This window comes from Numenius arquata, chromosome 4 (genome assembly GCF_964106895.1).
Source record: "Numenius arquata chromosome 4, bNumArq3.hap1.1, whole genome shotgun sequence".
Taxonomy (NCBI): Eukaryota; Metazoa; Chordata; class Aves; order Charadriiformes; family Scolopacidae; genus Numenius; species Numenius arquata.
In genome coordinates, this window is record NC_133579.1 from 56,108,037 (window position 1) to 56,126,165 (window position 18,129).

General features: G+C 37.7%; 1 protein-coding gene across 1 annotated transcript in view; it reads right to left on the minus strand.

Moving 5' to 3' along the window:
• Positions 1 to 215: 215 nt before the first annotated feature.
• Positions 216 to 18,129, minus strand: part of DROSHA (drosha ribonuclease III) — a 70,855-nt gene continuing 52,941 nt past the window's right edge. The window contains exons 23-32 of the mRNA XM_074146325.1: positions 17,211 to 17,281; positions 16,104 to 16,148; positions 12,917 to 13,074; positions 11,960 to 12,065; positions 8,173 to 8,314; positions 7,106 to 7,188; positions 6,897 to 7,000; positions 5,147 to 5,239; positions 4,342 to 4,388; positions 216 to 1,397 (exon numbers count right to left, since the gene is read on the minus strand). Of these exons, the coding sequence (XP_074002426.1) occupies positions 1,267 to 1,397; positions 4,342 to 4,388; positions 5,147 to 5,239; positions 6,897 to 7,000; positions 7,106 to 7,188; positions 8,173 to 8,314; positions 11,960 to 12,065; positions 12,917 to 13,074; positions 16,104 to 16,148; positions 17,211 to 17,281 (980 nt within the window). The 3' untranslated portion in view covers positions 216 to 1,266. The remainder of the gene's footprint in view (positions 1,398 to 4,341; positions 4,389 to 5,146; positions 5,240 to 6,896; positions 7,001 to 7,105; positions 7,189 to 8,172; positions 8,315 to 11,959; positions 12,066 to 12,916; positions 13,075 to 16,103; positions 16,149 to 17,210; positions 17,282 to 18,129) is intronic.

Here is an 18,129-nt window from a genome sequence, read left to right on the forward strand (position 1 = left end):
CGTGCATTTTAGGAAAAGAAGAGTTGTATCTGTTTCACTTACCAGAAAAGAAGGAAAGAGAAATGACTACGCAATCTGTACTAAGGGACTATTTTAACTCAGAAATCAGCATAACAAAAAGTAATAGCTTGAAGCAGGCAAATTAAAAGTAAAAACAACACACCAACATCTACAATGAAGCTGGAAAAAAAACACCAACAGGCACAGTGGATGTTCCACTTTGGTACCATTCAGAGCTTTTATAGAAGAAACATCCATCTATCTAATAAAATCCACAGACACCAAAAATGAAGGAAACTGGGTGACTTAAAACTGTATGCCACCTTTGAACTACACCTTGGGGACAAATTCTGCCCTCCTTTGGATACAACCAGTTTCTGTTCCTATCTGGAACGGCACCTGTATGGAGTTTCTAATGCACCGATTGAGTATTATGGTCACACTGGTATCTTCTGGACAAAGAAATACATTAAATTAGACATCAGTTTGATAGACCAAGAAGTTGAGAATGTAACTAAACCTGTAAATGTAACCTCAGTACATTTTCTATGAAAAAAAGTTGTAATCCTCTTGCTTCATAATTACCTTTTTTTCTTTTTTTTAGTTGTATAATACTGATTTAAAGACAAACCTCCCCCCCCAACCTTCCACATACACTCGCGTCACATTCTAGACATGGAATCCACTGTTTAAAACAAAACTAAGTATCTCCTTGCTTAAATTACTGTACTAGCTTCTGTAAAAGGACCTGAAGTTTATGGCTCTGGTTTAGCAGAATCAAGAGGAACATTTGCTGCAAAACTTATGGTAGGTACATGCTTAAGTGCTCTGCTGAATTAGTTTCTCATAATACTTTCCTCCTCTACAGTGGAGTTCATGCAATAACTTTGCTGGTCACTGACAAAACAGCATTTGGATATAGAAGACAACTGTTAAACAGCTTTTCCTCCTACAGGCTTTTGAAATTCATACTTTATTACGTCATACAAGACAGTAAAAATAATAAAAATAATCCCACAACTTTTCATAAAAATTAAAAGGATTTAAAACCAAATCTTATTAAAAAGCCAAACAAACTTCACACTTAAAACCAAACTAAAGAAATACTATATATACAGACACTTTTTAAAGAAGAGATTATGATTTTCTATTTGATATCAACAGGCACTCTTCATTCATCATCTGCAAGAAACTAGGTTAGGTCTCCATAGGCCACAGTCAGAGTTATTAAGTAAGTAAATATGCCACTGCTTCTCTGCCCTCCTTTTATTTCCTTGCTTCTTCGGTCTCATCTGGCTCTCTCTCTTGATGCTCTCTTTCCCACCTCATTTCTTTCAACTCTTGTCTGTACTTCCGTTCAATGAACCGTTTCTGATGGGCCATCTGGGGAAAGTTATCTGACACAAGGAGAAATATTTTACATTAATAAACAAACTGGTAACATGGAAAGCCTCAGCTCTTATATTTCAAAAAAACCCCAAAAAACTTTGATGAGATTAGGGGTAGGAGGGAATAATGTTATTACCATTTTTACTCCTTTATTTCTAATAATCCATAGTAGACCAGGGCTCTGTGTCATAAAACTTCGGTTTCTTTATGATTTCCACATCTGTTTCTCCTGCTACAAAGCACTGCCAAATCTAATACACTCACAAAAATAAAATATAAAATCCTGATATAGCAACGTGGCCAGGTATTACCTGGATTTTACATTCTGTTCCCTTAGCAACAGGTGGTCAATACTAAAAAATGAATGTGAGACTACTGTCAATGTTGTCAGAGCTTTTTGTCTTGTTCTCATTCCAAAAAGTATTAGTCACTAGTTCCAAACATTGTACAGATATTTCCATTATTATTATTATTTTAGACTATGCAGAATGCACTAGATGCCCCACATTATGGCAGGGTTCCTAATGGGAAAGTAATAATGTAGCAAATTGGAATGCATAAAATTTGTTCCTGAAAAAGTTAATGCTTGGCTAAATACCAGAATACAGCTTTAGCATAGTCTTAAGAGCATGGATGAGTGAAGACTGGCTAAAACAGACTAGACAAGGCTGAGGTGATGGAGAAATGGCCACGGGGACGATGGATGCTTCTGATTTCAGACATTTGTCCATTGGCTGGTACATATGTACACTAGATAGAACTGAGGATGTAAAAACAGCTTATATAATTGATCAGAATTGCTCTCAATTTGGTGCACAGCTGACAGAATACGATGTTTTCTGCATGACCAGGGTGCTAACATTCATCTGCGTCTCTGCACTGCAGAGACCTGCACCCTCCAGCTGGTCAGAAAACAAAGAGGTGGTAGACTCTGGTTGGAGGTAAATCCTGCTGGGATCACACAGAGCTCTGGGATCAACACTGGGTACCTATCTGTGCCTGAGATGAATGCAAAAGGTTGCTACACCGACCTTTAAAGACATTAAACAAATCTGGGAGATGTCTCAGAAAAGGACTCCTCTCTCTCTCTTGTTGGCTGCCAAGCGAAAATTTCAGCAGAGGCTCCTCAGGGAGGAGTCCCTTGACACTAAGTGTCTTCCTCCTCTATCTGGGTCCCAGGCAGCACAGATCTGTTCAGCTAGAGAACACTGTGCCGAAGCCACACAATCTGGAGGAGATTGTGGTAGAGCAGAATGACTTTCTACTGCTTTGTCTTATTGGCTGGTAAAATTTGTGTCTTTTATTATATACTATGGGAATAAAAGGTTTATTGATCAGTTATTTACAACTCTGACACAGTACGGTATATTTATTTAAACCAGAAAGCAATCTAAACAAAAGCAAATTGTTTTTAAATTGCTGCTGTTTTTAAAAACACTAGTGCTTTGTTTAATGGAGTTCTGGGATATTTTGTTGCTCATGTGCACCATAAAATGAAAATCTGATTTTCAGCACTGTGCCTATAATATGATTCTTTAAGAACTCTGAAGAACTCGGCGTGGTAGCAACCTGTTTATAATCCATTTAAGACGTTGAGAAGGAAATTTATGTAATAAACTCATCATGGCTATCACATTTATATAAACAGGTACATGAAAAGTACTTTTCCTTTAGGTTAACTACTTATGCATTAGCCAAAAAAAAACAATCAAAAAGTCCACTCTGCAAATGTATACATAACAGAACAGGTGCCTAAAAACAGTCAAAATTTGACTGGCAAGGCACTGAAAAACATGACCAAACTTCAAAGTTGGCTCTGTTTTGAGGAGTGGTTGAAGCAGAGACCTCTAGAGGTCTATGATATTCAAATACGTATGTCAGGAAAGAGTTGTGAAGTCCTTGGACTGATAGGAGATGAAGCTCACAGCTCTCTGAGTGGTGATACTGTCACAAGAAAACACACTCAAAAAAACTCCCAGTAACATTTTGCAGATATTCAGTGGAGAAGGGAAGTTACGTTTTACTACTTGTCAAATTTACTGGCGGTGAGAAGTATATGCCTAGCAGACGGATATAAAAAAATTCTGAATTATAGGACTCCTTGCTCATTGTCTTCTGAAATTTTTAAGGCCTGGGATTTCCAGATGCAGAGATAACAGATTAAAATCCTTTGGCGTCTGAGGAACTGCATGTCCTTCCTTTGATCAAATAAAAAAGTGCACCACCTCATCTTCTTCTGAATAGAGAGCTTCTCCTTCACAAAATGCGTGTAATCTATTTGCTTCCAATACATCCACATCTGGCACTTTAACTCAACCGACCGAAGTTCTTTCATATAAGATGTTTGCATACATTCATTCCTTTCATATCTGAGACTCTATTGCAATGAAGGACTGCTCCCATGCTGGCTATCCTGCGCGTAATTCTGAGAGATGCACACACAGATCACTGGATCCTCAGCTGAGGTAAGCTGTTCTTAACAGATAAATATTGACTTACATTGGTTGGGGATCTGCCTGCTATATTTTCACCTAGTCTACTGTATAATCTGAGATCAAATTTTATTTTCTTAATTGGCAACTGAAAAGCAATTTTCCTCCCCTAAATTAGAGGATAAGGCAACCACACTGTCAGAGACTAAGCAGTCTTATCCCACTCCGTAGTTAAGCATGGAAAATCTCAATGAGACTTCACTGCACAGGGTTCCCTATAAGTTCCAACCTTTGTCGCTGATCAACTTCCTTTAAAAAAGTAACTGTTGGTATCATATTAACTTCCCATCTACAAAATTATCTTAGAAGTACTAAAAGGAAAATCTGCTGCTGAGAAGCTGACAGCATTCAGCATATATGTTATGTTCAAATCTTATCCCCCACAAAACCTGCACCTCACCTCACTAAAGACCAAGGATGTAAACTACAAATTATTTTCTTTGGTGCCCAAATATCTTACATTTTTCAAGCGCGTCCATTGCAGCTCCCATTTCCGCTTGCTGAATACTGTGAAAGCAAAACAAAAACGTGTTACATGACATCCAAGTCTAAAGTTTTTGACAAAGTGGAACACTAGCTACTCTTTTGTAATAAAACTCTTTGGATAACCGGTAGCTAGTAATTCCCAGAGTGTATGATATATCAGCCTTTCCATAAATATGTGAACAATAGCACTACAGTTCCAGTAGAATATTTTTAAACTTAGATCAATAACACTAAAAGAATATTCTAGTCCATTCTTCACTGAAACATTTGCTTTTACTTGAGAGAAAAAAAAGGAACAAAACCACAGAGGTGTGAATGCTATAAAACAAATGATATTTTTATAACCACCACCAGATTTGGTAGCAGAAAATAAGATGAGGTCTTTGGTGTTCATGGTTGAAGTCTTTGCAACTGTAGAAACCATCTCTGAAATGTCTGGAAGTAATAACATTAGAAAAAAAACCTGAGAGCCTTGCACCCTTATCTTACCATCTTAATTTGGACAGTAATCCAGTAGCAAAGCCAAAAATAAAGTCACTGTTCTCTGGAAGCTGTTCTGCAGTTTCTAGTCTGAGAGCCACAAATCATCTAGCATTGCCAGCCACCTTGTAGGCAAGCTCACCAAAGAAGCTTAAGACCCACAACTACACAGACATTGAAACCTTCAGGTATTCCTGAGGCAGAAACTATTCCTGAAACAGAGTCTACCTCCACGGCTAGTCATTTTGGCCACTGCCTCACTCAAACTTTAACACCATGTGATTAATGTTTCACTATACCTTGGGCCTTTACCGCATCCTATTCTTTCCCCTTTGAAGTAAACAGCTACTGTGTATGTCCTGGCATGAGATGGTCCCACAGTCTGCAAAGTCCTGAAATAAGAAAGGTATGGTTTACTCAAGCAGGAAGTGTTAAAAACCAGAATCTGTTTGTGGCACAGATATCATCAAGCTTTCAGTCTGGTCAATACATATAGTGGAATTAGTGCAAAGCATGGACAGCAAGGGTTGAAAGATGCCCGTACAAATCACACTAACCCAGAGATTACCAGTATGGTGCACAATAAAAGGGAGAATTTTACATAAGACGCACCTTTTTTATATTGGTTATATTTACTCCAAGATCATTTAGGAGGACCATATGAAAATTAAAATTTAACCCGTAAGCAAAAATGCAAACTGTACTTCAAACTGTTTAAACACTGTGATAACACTTGTAGTAAAGTCATATAAATTGTGCATAGCTGTGCAATTGCAAATAATCACACCGATATGATTATTGTGTGCACTAAAATTTTAGTCCCTGAGAGTTGTGCAGTTAGAACGGTTTTAAAAGGACTTTATATTGGATGTGGTAGCTCTCTGCTGTGAATTATCACAGTACAAAGAAATTCTCCATCAGCTTTGAAAAGTTACAGTTTGTTACAAAACCAACTTCCCGTTTTAGCTGAAGTCTAGGACATGCATCAACAACCATCTAAAGGGGAAAAAAATAATTCCCTAGACATGCAATGAATTGCTTCTTTCGCTCTTTCTTCCTGCTGTCCCAAATCTCTCCCCACTGTCAGCTCGAGTTCTGTCCACTACCTTGTTTCTTTTGGGAAGAAGCACCAATTTCACATCAATTTTTAAAGTATCTAACTATAGTACTCTGTCTCCATGTGCTGTGACAAGAGCAAACAAAACCCACCCCAAATTTAAAAGCAATAGTACTTACTGCAGTGAAACAGATAACCCCAAGAAAAGGAATTTAACAAGATAATAGGAAGATAACAGCATATTACTAGCTCTAAGCTATACTATAAAAATCAATTTATCATCACAGCAGAACAAAACAAACATTTGGTACTTGATGCTCAGTGGGTTTTCAAGAATCAGGAATTGTTTCTTTTGTATTCATCTCCTTCACTCAAGACAAAGCTGTGAACCTTCATACAGAGACACTGAGGAGTCACATTTGCAGAGCACCAGTTGCAGTGTTAAAGCGATCATATTTCTGAAGTGCACTGTTTGTCACTATAACTGAACCGCTACATTTCATTGAAAATTTTACTTCAGTAAATGTGACGAATGCACTTGGACTTCCATTCTTTATGCCTTTTTGATATAACAATCCCAACAACACAAGCCTTGAACTTTCATAGCCTTTATCTCTTCTCTTGGGGGCTAACATTGAACCCATTCCTAGATTAATTGCATTAGATATGGATGCAATATACAATCTTAATTTTATTATTGCCTCTTTGAAGCAGCTATTACGCTATTTTACAACTGAAATAGAGAAGGGAGATCCACTCCATCCAGCTTGCAACTGTACAAGGTAAAACGCTTACTAATTCTTCCTTGTAATAGCTTAAAACACCTAAACCTTGGAAAACATTTGTTCAACACTTTCCATCTTCAAACAGAGACTGAAGGGCTTGGATAACTACAATAAAATCAAACTATGGGAAAAACATAGGGTGACTGATCACGTCTTCTTCCATATGCAAGAAAGACTGATAATTAGCCATAAGATGCCAGTTCTTACTTGTAAAGAGGAATGTCTGGCTCTTTTCCTTCTGTCCTGAGAGTCAAGCAGCACTGTTGAAGCTGAGATTTAGGATCATTCCAATCTTGATTTAAAATAAACTCCTGTAAGAAGTTCACAAAGATACTTTTACAATTGAGAGACTGTGGTAAGAGTCTCAAGTGTGTTAAAACATAGTGGCAGTAAAGAAGGAACCTGACCGATCTTACCTTTAGCCGTGGAAAAAAGCATACATTCATGAAAGTGTGAACATATTCCAAATCTTTATCAATGTACAGGGCAGCAATAAAGGCTAGGGTGGGGAAAAAAAAAAGAAAAAAAGGTAGTTACTCATCCAAGAAGAAAGTTAACGGCTTGCACCTACCTTTAGAAACAAGTATCTCCGAGTACTCTAAAACCATATTCAATTACATTTCACAGCAGTGATGTGATGAGGGTGTTACTATCCTGCATACGCAGGAAAAAAAATAAAGTTGACCAAGAGATTAAGTGATTTACCCAAATCCACGTAGTCATTTAAAGAGCTAGAAAAAACACTCAGCTCCTAATCTCACATTTTAACCAGGAGATCACAGATACTTACAAATAAATCACTACTGGGTACCTTAAAAAAGTTTTAGATATAAATCATTCTTGTTTGTGTGCTATTTCCATTTGCTTAGAGGATTTGGCAAAAGCCAAGGGGTCTGAATGGCTCACAAAATATATCAAAATATACAAGGTATGGATTAACTTTCTCTGCAGAATATTTATCACTGTTTTCTCTTTCTTTGGAAAGGAGGTAGCACAAACTTTCATAAATGGACTAAAAATAATTTCCATGTACTCTTCCTTCTTGTGGAATGACCATTTTGAAACTTAAAATGCAGTCAAATGATCCACAGAAATATTAATCTGCTGAAGGAACTACTTTGTCTTGCAACAGTGACAAGAACGTATTAATGAAGCATTGAAACTGCTCTTAAATAGCTCAACTCGGATTATAAACTTTGACTTCTAGACGTGCTTTTGACCTGGTCATCACAAACCCTCAATTTCTAAGCCTACAGCTCTAAGCCATCTGCAATTACACCTCCTTCATGCTTTCATACAGACTTCAAAAATCTAGGCTAGTGTTCAAAAATCTGACTTTCAGAGGTATAGGCATAATTAATTTGAAAACCTGAACATACATTTTTAATAGTGAATTGGGGGATTTCTAATAGCTTTTTTAAACAAGCTCTGAGGAAAAAGAAGTTGCGTTAAGTACTAAGCTGTTATTACCAAATTAACTCACATTCCAAGAGATCAGCCAAAGTCTTCGTTCGAAGAGCTACAGGTCTTTTTGTCTTGTCATTAGTGATGGCAAATTCTTGCATACCCAGCTCTTCTGCCACTTTGGCCTGTGTCCTGTTGTTCACCAAAGAACTTCTCAACAGCTGCAATAGAAAGAAGTTCCACTCAATGGTAACAATTAGCAATGTGAAACTATAAAAGGTAGAGAGAGCTGGGGAAAAAAAAAAAAAAGTTACTTTTATCCTTGTAGCCTCTCACTTCTCTCAGTTTACTGACATTTTGTTTCAGCACAACTGAATTATTTACATAAACACACACACTCATTATTTCTACTGATGATTTTTCCTTCTGTTTCAATTCTTCTCACCAAATTTTATTTATTCTACGGACACATGACTTCTGTAGATGTGTTGCATTTAAATGCTTGTTTGTGAGCTCCTTTGCAATCATATACCATCTGTTCATCAGTCCTGTATTTCTTCAGCTAATCTGCATTTTTCTAGTTTAAGTAATACATAGATATATATATTTTTCCACATAAAGTATAAACATACAATATTCCAGAGTCTATAGAGCAGTCCCCAGTGTTCACCAAATAAAAAAATAAATCAGCAGTAATTAAAACAAATGCACATTAAAGCAAGACAGTCTGATGTTTCAGAACAAGCAGATGAGGAAGCTGCTCCATTCATTTGGCCAGAGAAGAAAATGCGTAGCTGGATAGCCTGTATGTACTGTTTGCTCTGCTGAAGTCTGTATAGCTGCCCTGATCCACCCCTGACAAAGATCTGGCTCTAACATTTTGAGTGTATGACAATGTCCAGGACACTTGATTCTCCAGCAGAGTTCCCTGAAGTACTTAACCCTGGCTGAAGGCAGATTGCTTAAATAAGCACAGAGCTCTGCCAAAGATACAATCCCATACAGCTTAAAGGAGTATTTTTGATTTTTAGGGTTTCATACAATTTTCTGAACCCCTGGTTAGGGTGAGCTGTATTTTCTGTTTGTTTTTTTGCTTTAAATGAAACAGCATTAATTTAAGAAGTTCAGGATATTATGGGAGATGGGGGTGAGAGAGAAAGAATGTCTCTTTTCCACTGTTTACATATAATCTACAGTTGAGAAGCTGCATGCACATTTTTTCTCTCTTTGTCTTCCATGTCACATTTGCTCAGCGTATTAGATCCAAGTTACACGCTACCTGGCTCTGGCATGTCAACTGAGCTTATGAAAATCAAGATTTATTTGCTGCACTTGATATTTCATCTCTGACAACAGATAAATAAAGAACAGTATGTTCATAATTTGTTTGGCAATGATGTATGAAGCAGACACTCACAACTTGATCTTCATAAACTAGGCAGGCTGCAGATAGGATTATTACTTGCCTTCCTAACCTCTGCTTAAACTCATCTTCCACTTGTTCCTCTCCAAAATTCTTCCCTTTTATGTCCTTAAGATAAATAAACAATACTTTCCCCAACAAAATCCTAAGTACGATAACTCAACCTACACGACAGAAGTGCAGTATCATGTAACAGAAATCTGTTTCTTGTAATGTGAGAAGAAGGATCTCTTTTGATGTGTTTGTAGAGTATTTATTTTGATGGGACCCGTAGTCATGATTAGCAATATCGTAAAACAAAGAGCAATATACACACTACATAGTGAATTTGAGATGAAAAAAACCCATTATCCTTCTAGCACTGTGGTTATCAACTTGCTTCGTATTAGAATTTGCCTCTTCTACAAGTGTGATCTAGCAAGAAACTAAATGCCGCTTAACGACATGGGGAAGATGCGGTACCTGTGCCTTCCCAGTAACTTTCTGAGAGCTAGCGTCCACTCTGGCAACACACAGCCTCCATCATTGCAGATGCCGTGACATGTGATGGATGCTCAACTGGAGCTTACCTCTAATTACAAAGCAATTTTTTTTTATTCTTCCATCTTCACACAGCCTACTGCTATCCATGACTGTAGCATAAGCTGTATCTTCCAACAGCCAACAAAATGTCATCCTTTTTTTTGGCTGATCAGTTGGCTGCCTCAGGATACATAGACAAGACCATGTTCTCCTTTCTTTTTCTTAAATATAGTTAATTTACAGACACCTCTCCACAAGCAATCACTACGCACTGGGAAGCCACTGTAACGCCAGTTAAGCAGAATCTTCCCATCAGCTGATGTTCCATTGGTACTTTGAACGTACGTTCCCAGAAAACAGGAGACAGAGCTCAGTGTTTGCTGTTTCTCTTTAGATCCTACCTCATCAGTCTCCTTTCTCACACATCCCATTTCATTTGTCCTGAGATTTAAAAACATTCTAAGACAATTTTCTTTTTCACTGCATGCTCATCCCTCGTGTTGAAATTTTACTCTAGGCATTGCCTACTTCTCCATATCTTAATGTGTTTTCAGCATCCATTCCACTCTTAACTTTGTACTTTCCCCTACAAACTTGGACTGTGTAGCTTGTTCTATTTGCCAACTGACTACAGTCATTAAATTAAGCAACATGGAGACGCTCTTGATCATTGTTCTGAGTATTTACACCCATTAATAGCAACACTTCATATCCTTCCTGCCAAACAGTTCTCGAAAGATTTATCTTACTATAACAACACTGGTGAGTACATTCTTAAAAGTCACCTACAAAGCAAAAAAAACCCACCAGTCTTGGATTTCTGCCCTATGGTGTTGTTTCTCTGAAGAATTAATATGACAAGGCTCTTCCCCTTTTAACTCTTACTTCAAAAGTTCATGCTTTATGTACTCTGTCTCCTGAATGGTGCAGAAGAATCCATATGAATTTAAATGAAACTTAAAAAGTTGAAGAAAATTTAAATTACTTTCAGTCAGAGCACGTACTTTTTTCTTCTAAACAGCTTTAGCCCCGAAGACCCAAGATGCATACTCTTGAAAACACATTGCCTGCTACAGACTCAGCATTGCCATCCTGTTATTGATTTGAGAAAACCACTCCGAGTAGCTAAGAAACCTACTACTTCCTAATTTTAACTAGAAGACTTGACTCATATTCCTGATAACAAGTATTGCTTTTGTATTCTAGTCAAGACTTGAAAATTAAGAAAAATTTAGAAAGCCTAAGAAAATTTCTTCCTCACAAATAAAGCCACAGCTGTCTAGCTACAGGACTAAACGAATCAATCGGGGAGAAAACTACACATACTACCAATTCATGTTTAAAGTACTGTAAATTGCTGAAAGATCCCCAGACTGGGTTGTTCATAGCCCAGATGATAGAGGCTGAAAGGCTACAGCAATTAACAACAGACGACTATAACAATAGTAAAATTAAATTCAAAAGCTATCACAGGAGCTCCCAGCTGAAGACAACAGGAAAACAAGGCTAAAATAGATTGTAAAACTTTCTTATCAGGAAACAAAACCCTGCCTAGTTGCAGGCTCAAGACTAAAAGTTATGAATAAAAAAAGTCATGTGATGTGCCTATTTAAATAAATGGTTTAAGACACCCATCTTTAAACAAGAACTAGTCTTATCTCCCAATTTCATCACTGACATCACTTAAAATTATTGATCCATTTCACAAACAGAACAAAAATTATTGCACTGGGCTCATAAATCACCATTTCCTACTCATTGCAGTGCTCATGACTTAAAATTAACAAAGTCTTATTAAGAGCAGTGGTTGCTGAGGCTTCCTTTATTAATCAAATCCAGAATAATTCACTAGCTGCTCCCATAATTTCAGTCTCCATCCCACTCTCGCTCTCCGAGACAGCATGATTGATGGCAGTCTCACCGTTAAGTGCCCTTCATGATGATCGGGGAAATGTATGAATAAATACTCTGTGGCTACCAACTGCATTATGGAGTCACCCAGGAATTCCATCCTCTGGTTGTGGCCTCTGAAAAATGAGACATCAATGCAGCAAAATCAATAAGCACTCAGGGAGGAAAAAACAAAACCAGCATGCACACACAAATTAAAATAAGGAGCGATCTGAAAGTGAGCCTCGCTCATTTCCAAATGCATTTAAGACAATTTTCCAATATTAACCAGGTGAGATGAAAACACAGTTCATTACTGTTGTAACACCAACTTTTAGGGAGAAAGCAAATCAGAGTAGCTACATATAAACACAATTATTAGATCACAGTCTGGGACTAATTGAAGGAGAAGAGCAGTTGACATCAAGTTTGTAATGGGATAAGGTCTTTATCTGCCGCTTCTTTTAAGAAAGCGAACTAATGAATACAATGACTTCAATAAAGAAAAAGGTCTGTCCATTCACAAGAAATAAAAGGATCAGGGTTTAAACCCATGTGAGATCCTGGACTGCGTAACCACTGGTACGGCCCTAGTGTTTGCCATAAACAGGGCCTGGCAGCTCTACACACCACAGAGCACAAGAGCTGCACTTGGACCAAAGAACATGATTTTACGTCTTTCCTCTGCCCAAATGTATCTCCAAGTGTGTTTTGCTACTGTTTCAGAAGTCATGTGCAAACATCAGTGATGCAGGAAGCCCAGAGTAAACACCGAGATGGCTCTCTAACATGTTATGTAGTCTTTTGCCAAGGTATCCGCTACTGACTCCTGTCAGAGACAGGATACCAAGCCAGGCGGGCTTGTGAACATCACTGCTCTATTCATTTCTGGAGAACAGATAAAACATCTAGAGTTTGTTTACAAACAAAGCAATCTGGGACACTGAAAGGGACCAACAGAGCTACACAGCTCTTGCTGTGTACTCACAGAGTCAGATGGTTAAAGCCTACTGTCCTCAGAGTGAACGCACGTGCTAGAAGCCGAACATGAGTAAAGATGACTCCAATTGCCTCCTCAAACTCTGTAAGCTTTTGAAGAACTGGAGAGGTCTCAATGAGTTGCCTGTCAGTATTGGATTCCTGCAGCTGTAAATAAAATGAAGTATGAATAACGACAAACTGACAGAGAAAAGCAAGCCTTCTGTAAACCAAGGGCAAAGAATACAGTGAACAAGTCACTCTGTGGACAACTGAATTGAGAAAAGCCAGTTTTCTCTGGCTTTTTTCCTTGGATAACTACCACTCAAAGAAGATGCGAGCTCTGATGTATGCTTTTTTAACAGTTGAGGTATTTAAAACACATTGCTTATATGGTCTTATCTCTACATATGGATAGCATGGGCTACTTATTTTCACAAAACATGTACAATTGTACATGTCTGAGTTTTCTAATATTATCACATTCTTTGCAACTGAGCAACAGATTCAAAAATTATTAGAAAAAGGCTGGCAGACTGACAGCACGTCAAGATGAGACAAAATCCAAATCTATTTCTCCCACTTTCCTTCAGTATCAAAAATCAAGGATAAATACCTAGTATATGAAATTCAAAAGGGCACAATAACACAAGAAAATGAAAATTATCACTTTTCCTCAGTATCTTTTCTTATCAGTTTCTTGTCTGATGTCCTTGATGAGGTGACACCATTAAATGGCTTTCTGGAGCTGGGAAATGGCTTAAGCATTTCCTCCAGCCACTCTGGACATCTCTTTTGTACAGCAATGCCTTAGAGGAGGAATCATCCAGATCAGGTTGCCTAAAGGAAAAGTTAAGAACAGCCACAGTTTTTTTAAGTGGCATTAAGATCTTTTTTGGTTTGTTGCCTGTCCCTTTTCTGTTAATTGATTCCATTCGTCTTTTTCCTTAAACACTACTGAGCTTTCAGCTGACATTTTCATGGAACTACATATCCTGGCACCAAAATGCGACGGTTGGGTGATAATGGTCAGTTTGCAGTCCGATTGCATGTGGAGCTGAGATTGCTTTTTGCTTCCTCACAGACAGTCCTTTACATTTACCTACAAAGAACTGAATATGCTTTTTTAAGCCACAGTTAGTCACTCTTGCATTCTTGCAACCAGATAGCAATTCTTCAGCCTTCTGTTGCCCCTGCTACCCTGAATAACTTGGTATTGTCAACAAACTGCCACCTCACTGCTCATCCCCTTCCCTAAGCTGTCGATGTGAGCAGCCTGTACTTCAGCAAAGATCCCCAGGGAAATCTGCCAGTGATCTCCATCCCTTGCAAGATGTGGTCATTTCACTCCTGTTCTCCATTTCCTATGTTTCAGCCATTCCTTTAAATCTTGTACAGACTGACAGTATTCACTGGGGTTGTTTTGGGTTTTTTTGGTTGTGGGTTGTTTTTTTTTTTTACTTCCTTTCTTTTTTTAAAAAAAACACATTTTTAAAAGCATCTCGTGACTGCCTTTCCAACAGCCGCTTAGGAAATGCAGCTGGCATTATCATCTGCATTATCAAATGCTTTTTTTGTCTCCTCTAAAATCTCCTATTCGTTTGTGAGGCTGCACTGGCCTTTACATGTTGACACTTTCTTAAAGGACCACATTTACCCAGGTGACCACTAATTAAGTTTTTCATCACTATTTCTACTGACATGACTACTGCCAAATAACAGGGTTACAGGCCTTCAGTTCTGTACAACTTATGCAGAACTTTTGGGGGTTTTTTTTGTTTTGTTTTTTGTTTTCTTTTTTTTTAATTAGCATCTCATTTATCATGTTATGGTGACTATTAATAATTTTTAAAACGCCATTTTTCAGGCTAGCTGTGCCCAAAAGCCAACCTGAGCAGCCTGTATTTACTCTACTAGCAATTAGAGAGCTAGGATGGCTCCTGTGACATGGAAGAGAATACACTTTCATCACAGAAGTTAGTGTAGTAGTAAGAAATGACAAGCTGCATACAAACTCTCCAATCTCTAAGCAGAGTCCAAGTCTTCTTTGTGAAAGCAGAGATAAAAAGTTTAAAACAAAATAAAGTGAGAGAAAAGAAAGAAATCCAGAGTAAGAAGAATTTTCTTGGGAGCTTGTGCCACCATTCAGGATATCTGGTGCTAAATCTCAAAAGTTTATCTTCCCATTAAGACTCTTGCCTACCTACACTCACAGAGAGTTGGTTGTAAAAACGCTTCATGTGCACCGATTTGTTGCTTAGGATTTTGTCTATGTACCCATTGCAAAATCGGTACAAATACATGAGGCATTTCAGATGGAGGCCTTAAAGTGACCTTCTGCTGGAGAGGCATGCTTATATAAAGTTTCAAAGGAATCAAACTGACTGCACAAAACATCAGAGATTTGGTTGGACAGAAGAAACCTCCCAGATGTTCATATGACCCTGAAAACCTTAATAGCTGTATACAAATTGTCATGCAGTCAGTTGTTCTTGCAGCACCCCTGCACACTTGGAAAATGCTACCATGTTTGCTGTGAAGACAAGGAGTTAGAGTGCAGAGAGGCTCTGTGAGTTGCTCTAGGTCTCTCCCAAAATTCAATAGGGGAACAAGGACTGGGAAACCATTCTCCCAACTTCCAGCCTTGTAAACTAACAACTTGTGAACTTCTATCCTCCAATACATAGAGGATCAATTAGCCTTCAGACTAATTTTAGTGCTTACTTGGTATTAAAGCTACTGGAACAACCATGCTATCATTGCACACACACACACAAAAATCAGAATCACACTGTTATTCCATTCAACTAACGTACCTTCCTACTATTAAGGTTTCAGTCAATTTCAGGTTAACAAAATATGTACATAGATTGGTTTTGTACCCTTTTTCCCCCAACTTCAAGAATATGAACAAGAAGCTGCCAAAATGTTACCTCTCACTAGATTTATCATATAGCACAGTTATATATCAAGCATGAGCCAAGGAAAGGTGAATGAGTAATCCTCAGAGGCAGACACTCATTACTTATTAAAAAAAAACCTCAAACCCAAAATCAAACACAAAGGCAAATATATATTCTCCTTTGACTACTTTTTAGCACAATTTCCGAGATGTCATTACAATGGAAACCTATGGAAAAGCATCCCTGAAAATAAAACAGAGCTATGAAATTTATTACAGAAAGGGATACACTTACTTGGAGTGGGTGTAGTGGATAATTAAGCCATACATCCCGCAGGTCCTGCAAACATTGAGAGATGCCTTTAATGCTCAAGGGAGCCATTTAACAAATTCCACAGTACTAAATAAAATGTCATTACTTGAAATACTGAACTATTTCAGATGCTGACTCTGCTTATTGCAAATTCAATAGTGCTAGCAAACTAATTTTTAAAATCGTGTATTTGCTGTTCAAACTGCCTGTAGTTCTCCCAATTAGCTTGTGTCAAAGAGGTGGAAAAATCCTTGAACCAAATAAAAAGTGGTTAAAGGAAGAAAAAGATTTGTTTAAGCCTCAGGACTAACTTTATTTGTAAGTACTCCTCAGTAGCAAGTTTGACTTCACCAAAGGCAAGAACTAAAAAAGAAAAAAAAAAAAAACACTTATTTTCTTCTATTTCATATAGGCTTCCTTCACTACAGGCGCTGAGCAGCAAATAAACACTGAGTTACAATAGGCTTCAAAATACTCTTATTTCTAATAAGCTTTGTCATTTCACAGACTCAGAGACTTTCAAGAAGAAAAATAATGTATAATTCATCCCCTCACCACTGCCATGTGTATTGTCCCCGCAGTATGTATGGTTACTTTCCTTAGCCGTTATATGGGATAAATTCCAACTAATATTGATCTAAGATACAGTATGCAAGAATAGATCAGACTTTAATTATGCAATTGGGTAAACACTGGATGAAATTTTTTTTCAAGGATATGTTTAAAAATTTTAGGAGTGGGAGGATTTAACTGATGAAACAAGAACATGTGCATCATTTCCCCACAGCATGCCGCCTGGACTCACAGCACCTGTTAGAGCAAGCAGCACTTTGCGTGGAAGTCTGCAGGTTTCCCATGCCACCCGCCCTTCCCTACCTAAGCCAACATACAAACAGCATACCTAAAGAAACATCATAATTTTTTTGCCTGAACCAGGGCAGCTTGCTGTCCTGAACACGCTATGCTACATTCCGTTTCCAGGAACTAAGTACAACAGGTGTATTCCTGTTCATTTGTGATTCCCAAGTAAAACAATAGACAAGACAGAATATCTTCAGTTATTTTCAAATCATAAAATTTCATAAATACCTTGTCATTGAAGAGTAAACGTCCAAATAATTGCTTTGCTTCTTCTAGGCTCCCCTCTAGATAAACGGCTCCTGCATGAGGGGACCAAATAGTCAAAGGTCAATAATGCATTAGTACTTACAAAATTACTAAGCACAGAAAAGTCAAAGATCTCTGCCTTCTTCACCTCCAATACATTTATTTTTTAAAAGCGTGCTTTCTGTAGTAATACCTATTTTTTTTGAGAAATTTAAAGCATGTTAAGCACCAATATAAATCAATGGTCATAAAATGCACATCAAAACCTGAAATAGCTAAATCAGTGACAGGAAATGATACATCCAAAGAGCAAGGTTTAAACAAATTAGGCTAGAAGCAATCTATTTCTACAAGTAATTTCCTGTAATCACCTAACTATACCATATACATAGATAGCGAAAGGCACAAAATATATATTTCAATAGCTAGCATATAATTTTCAGTTACTCTGTACTTTCAACAACATTACATTCTGCATATAAACAATGTGTTAGGACTATCCCCAACCTCAATGTCTCCCCAGTATCACAATAATATATTGTCAGAACTGGAAACTGCACCTCTGCATCTCTAAATTTCTGGAGATTGTGGTACTATTTTTCTTTCAACTGCATATACAGCCTTCAGTAGCTAGCTCTCTACATGCCCCTTAGTAACAAGCTCTGCAAAACTTGTGCTAGCCTATTATATTTTTTGCGTGTACCATATACACCCTGTATCTGCACAGGCACTTTATAAACTCAGTATCAACATTTTGTCTTTTGATACTCTTTACAGGAGGGCTTCTGAAAACCTCAAACTAGTTCTTGTAAGCACATCTGTATAAAAGCAAAGGAAATACACAGCTACATGAAGAACACAGAGAAAGGGAGTCGATGTTCCCACATACAGGGAGAACATT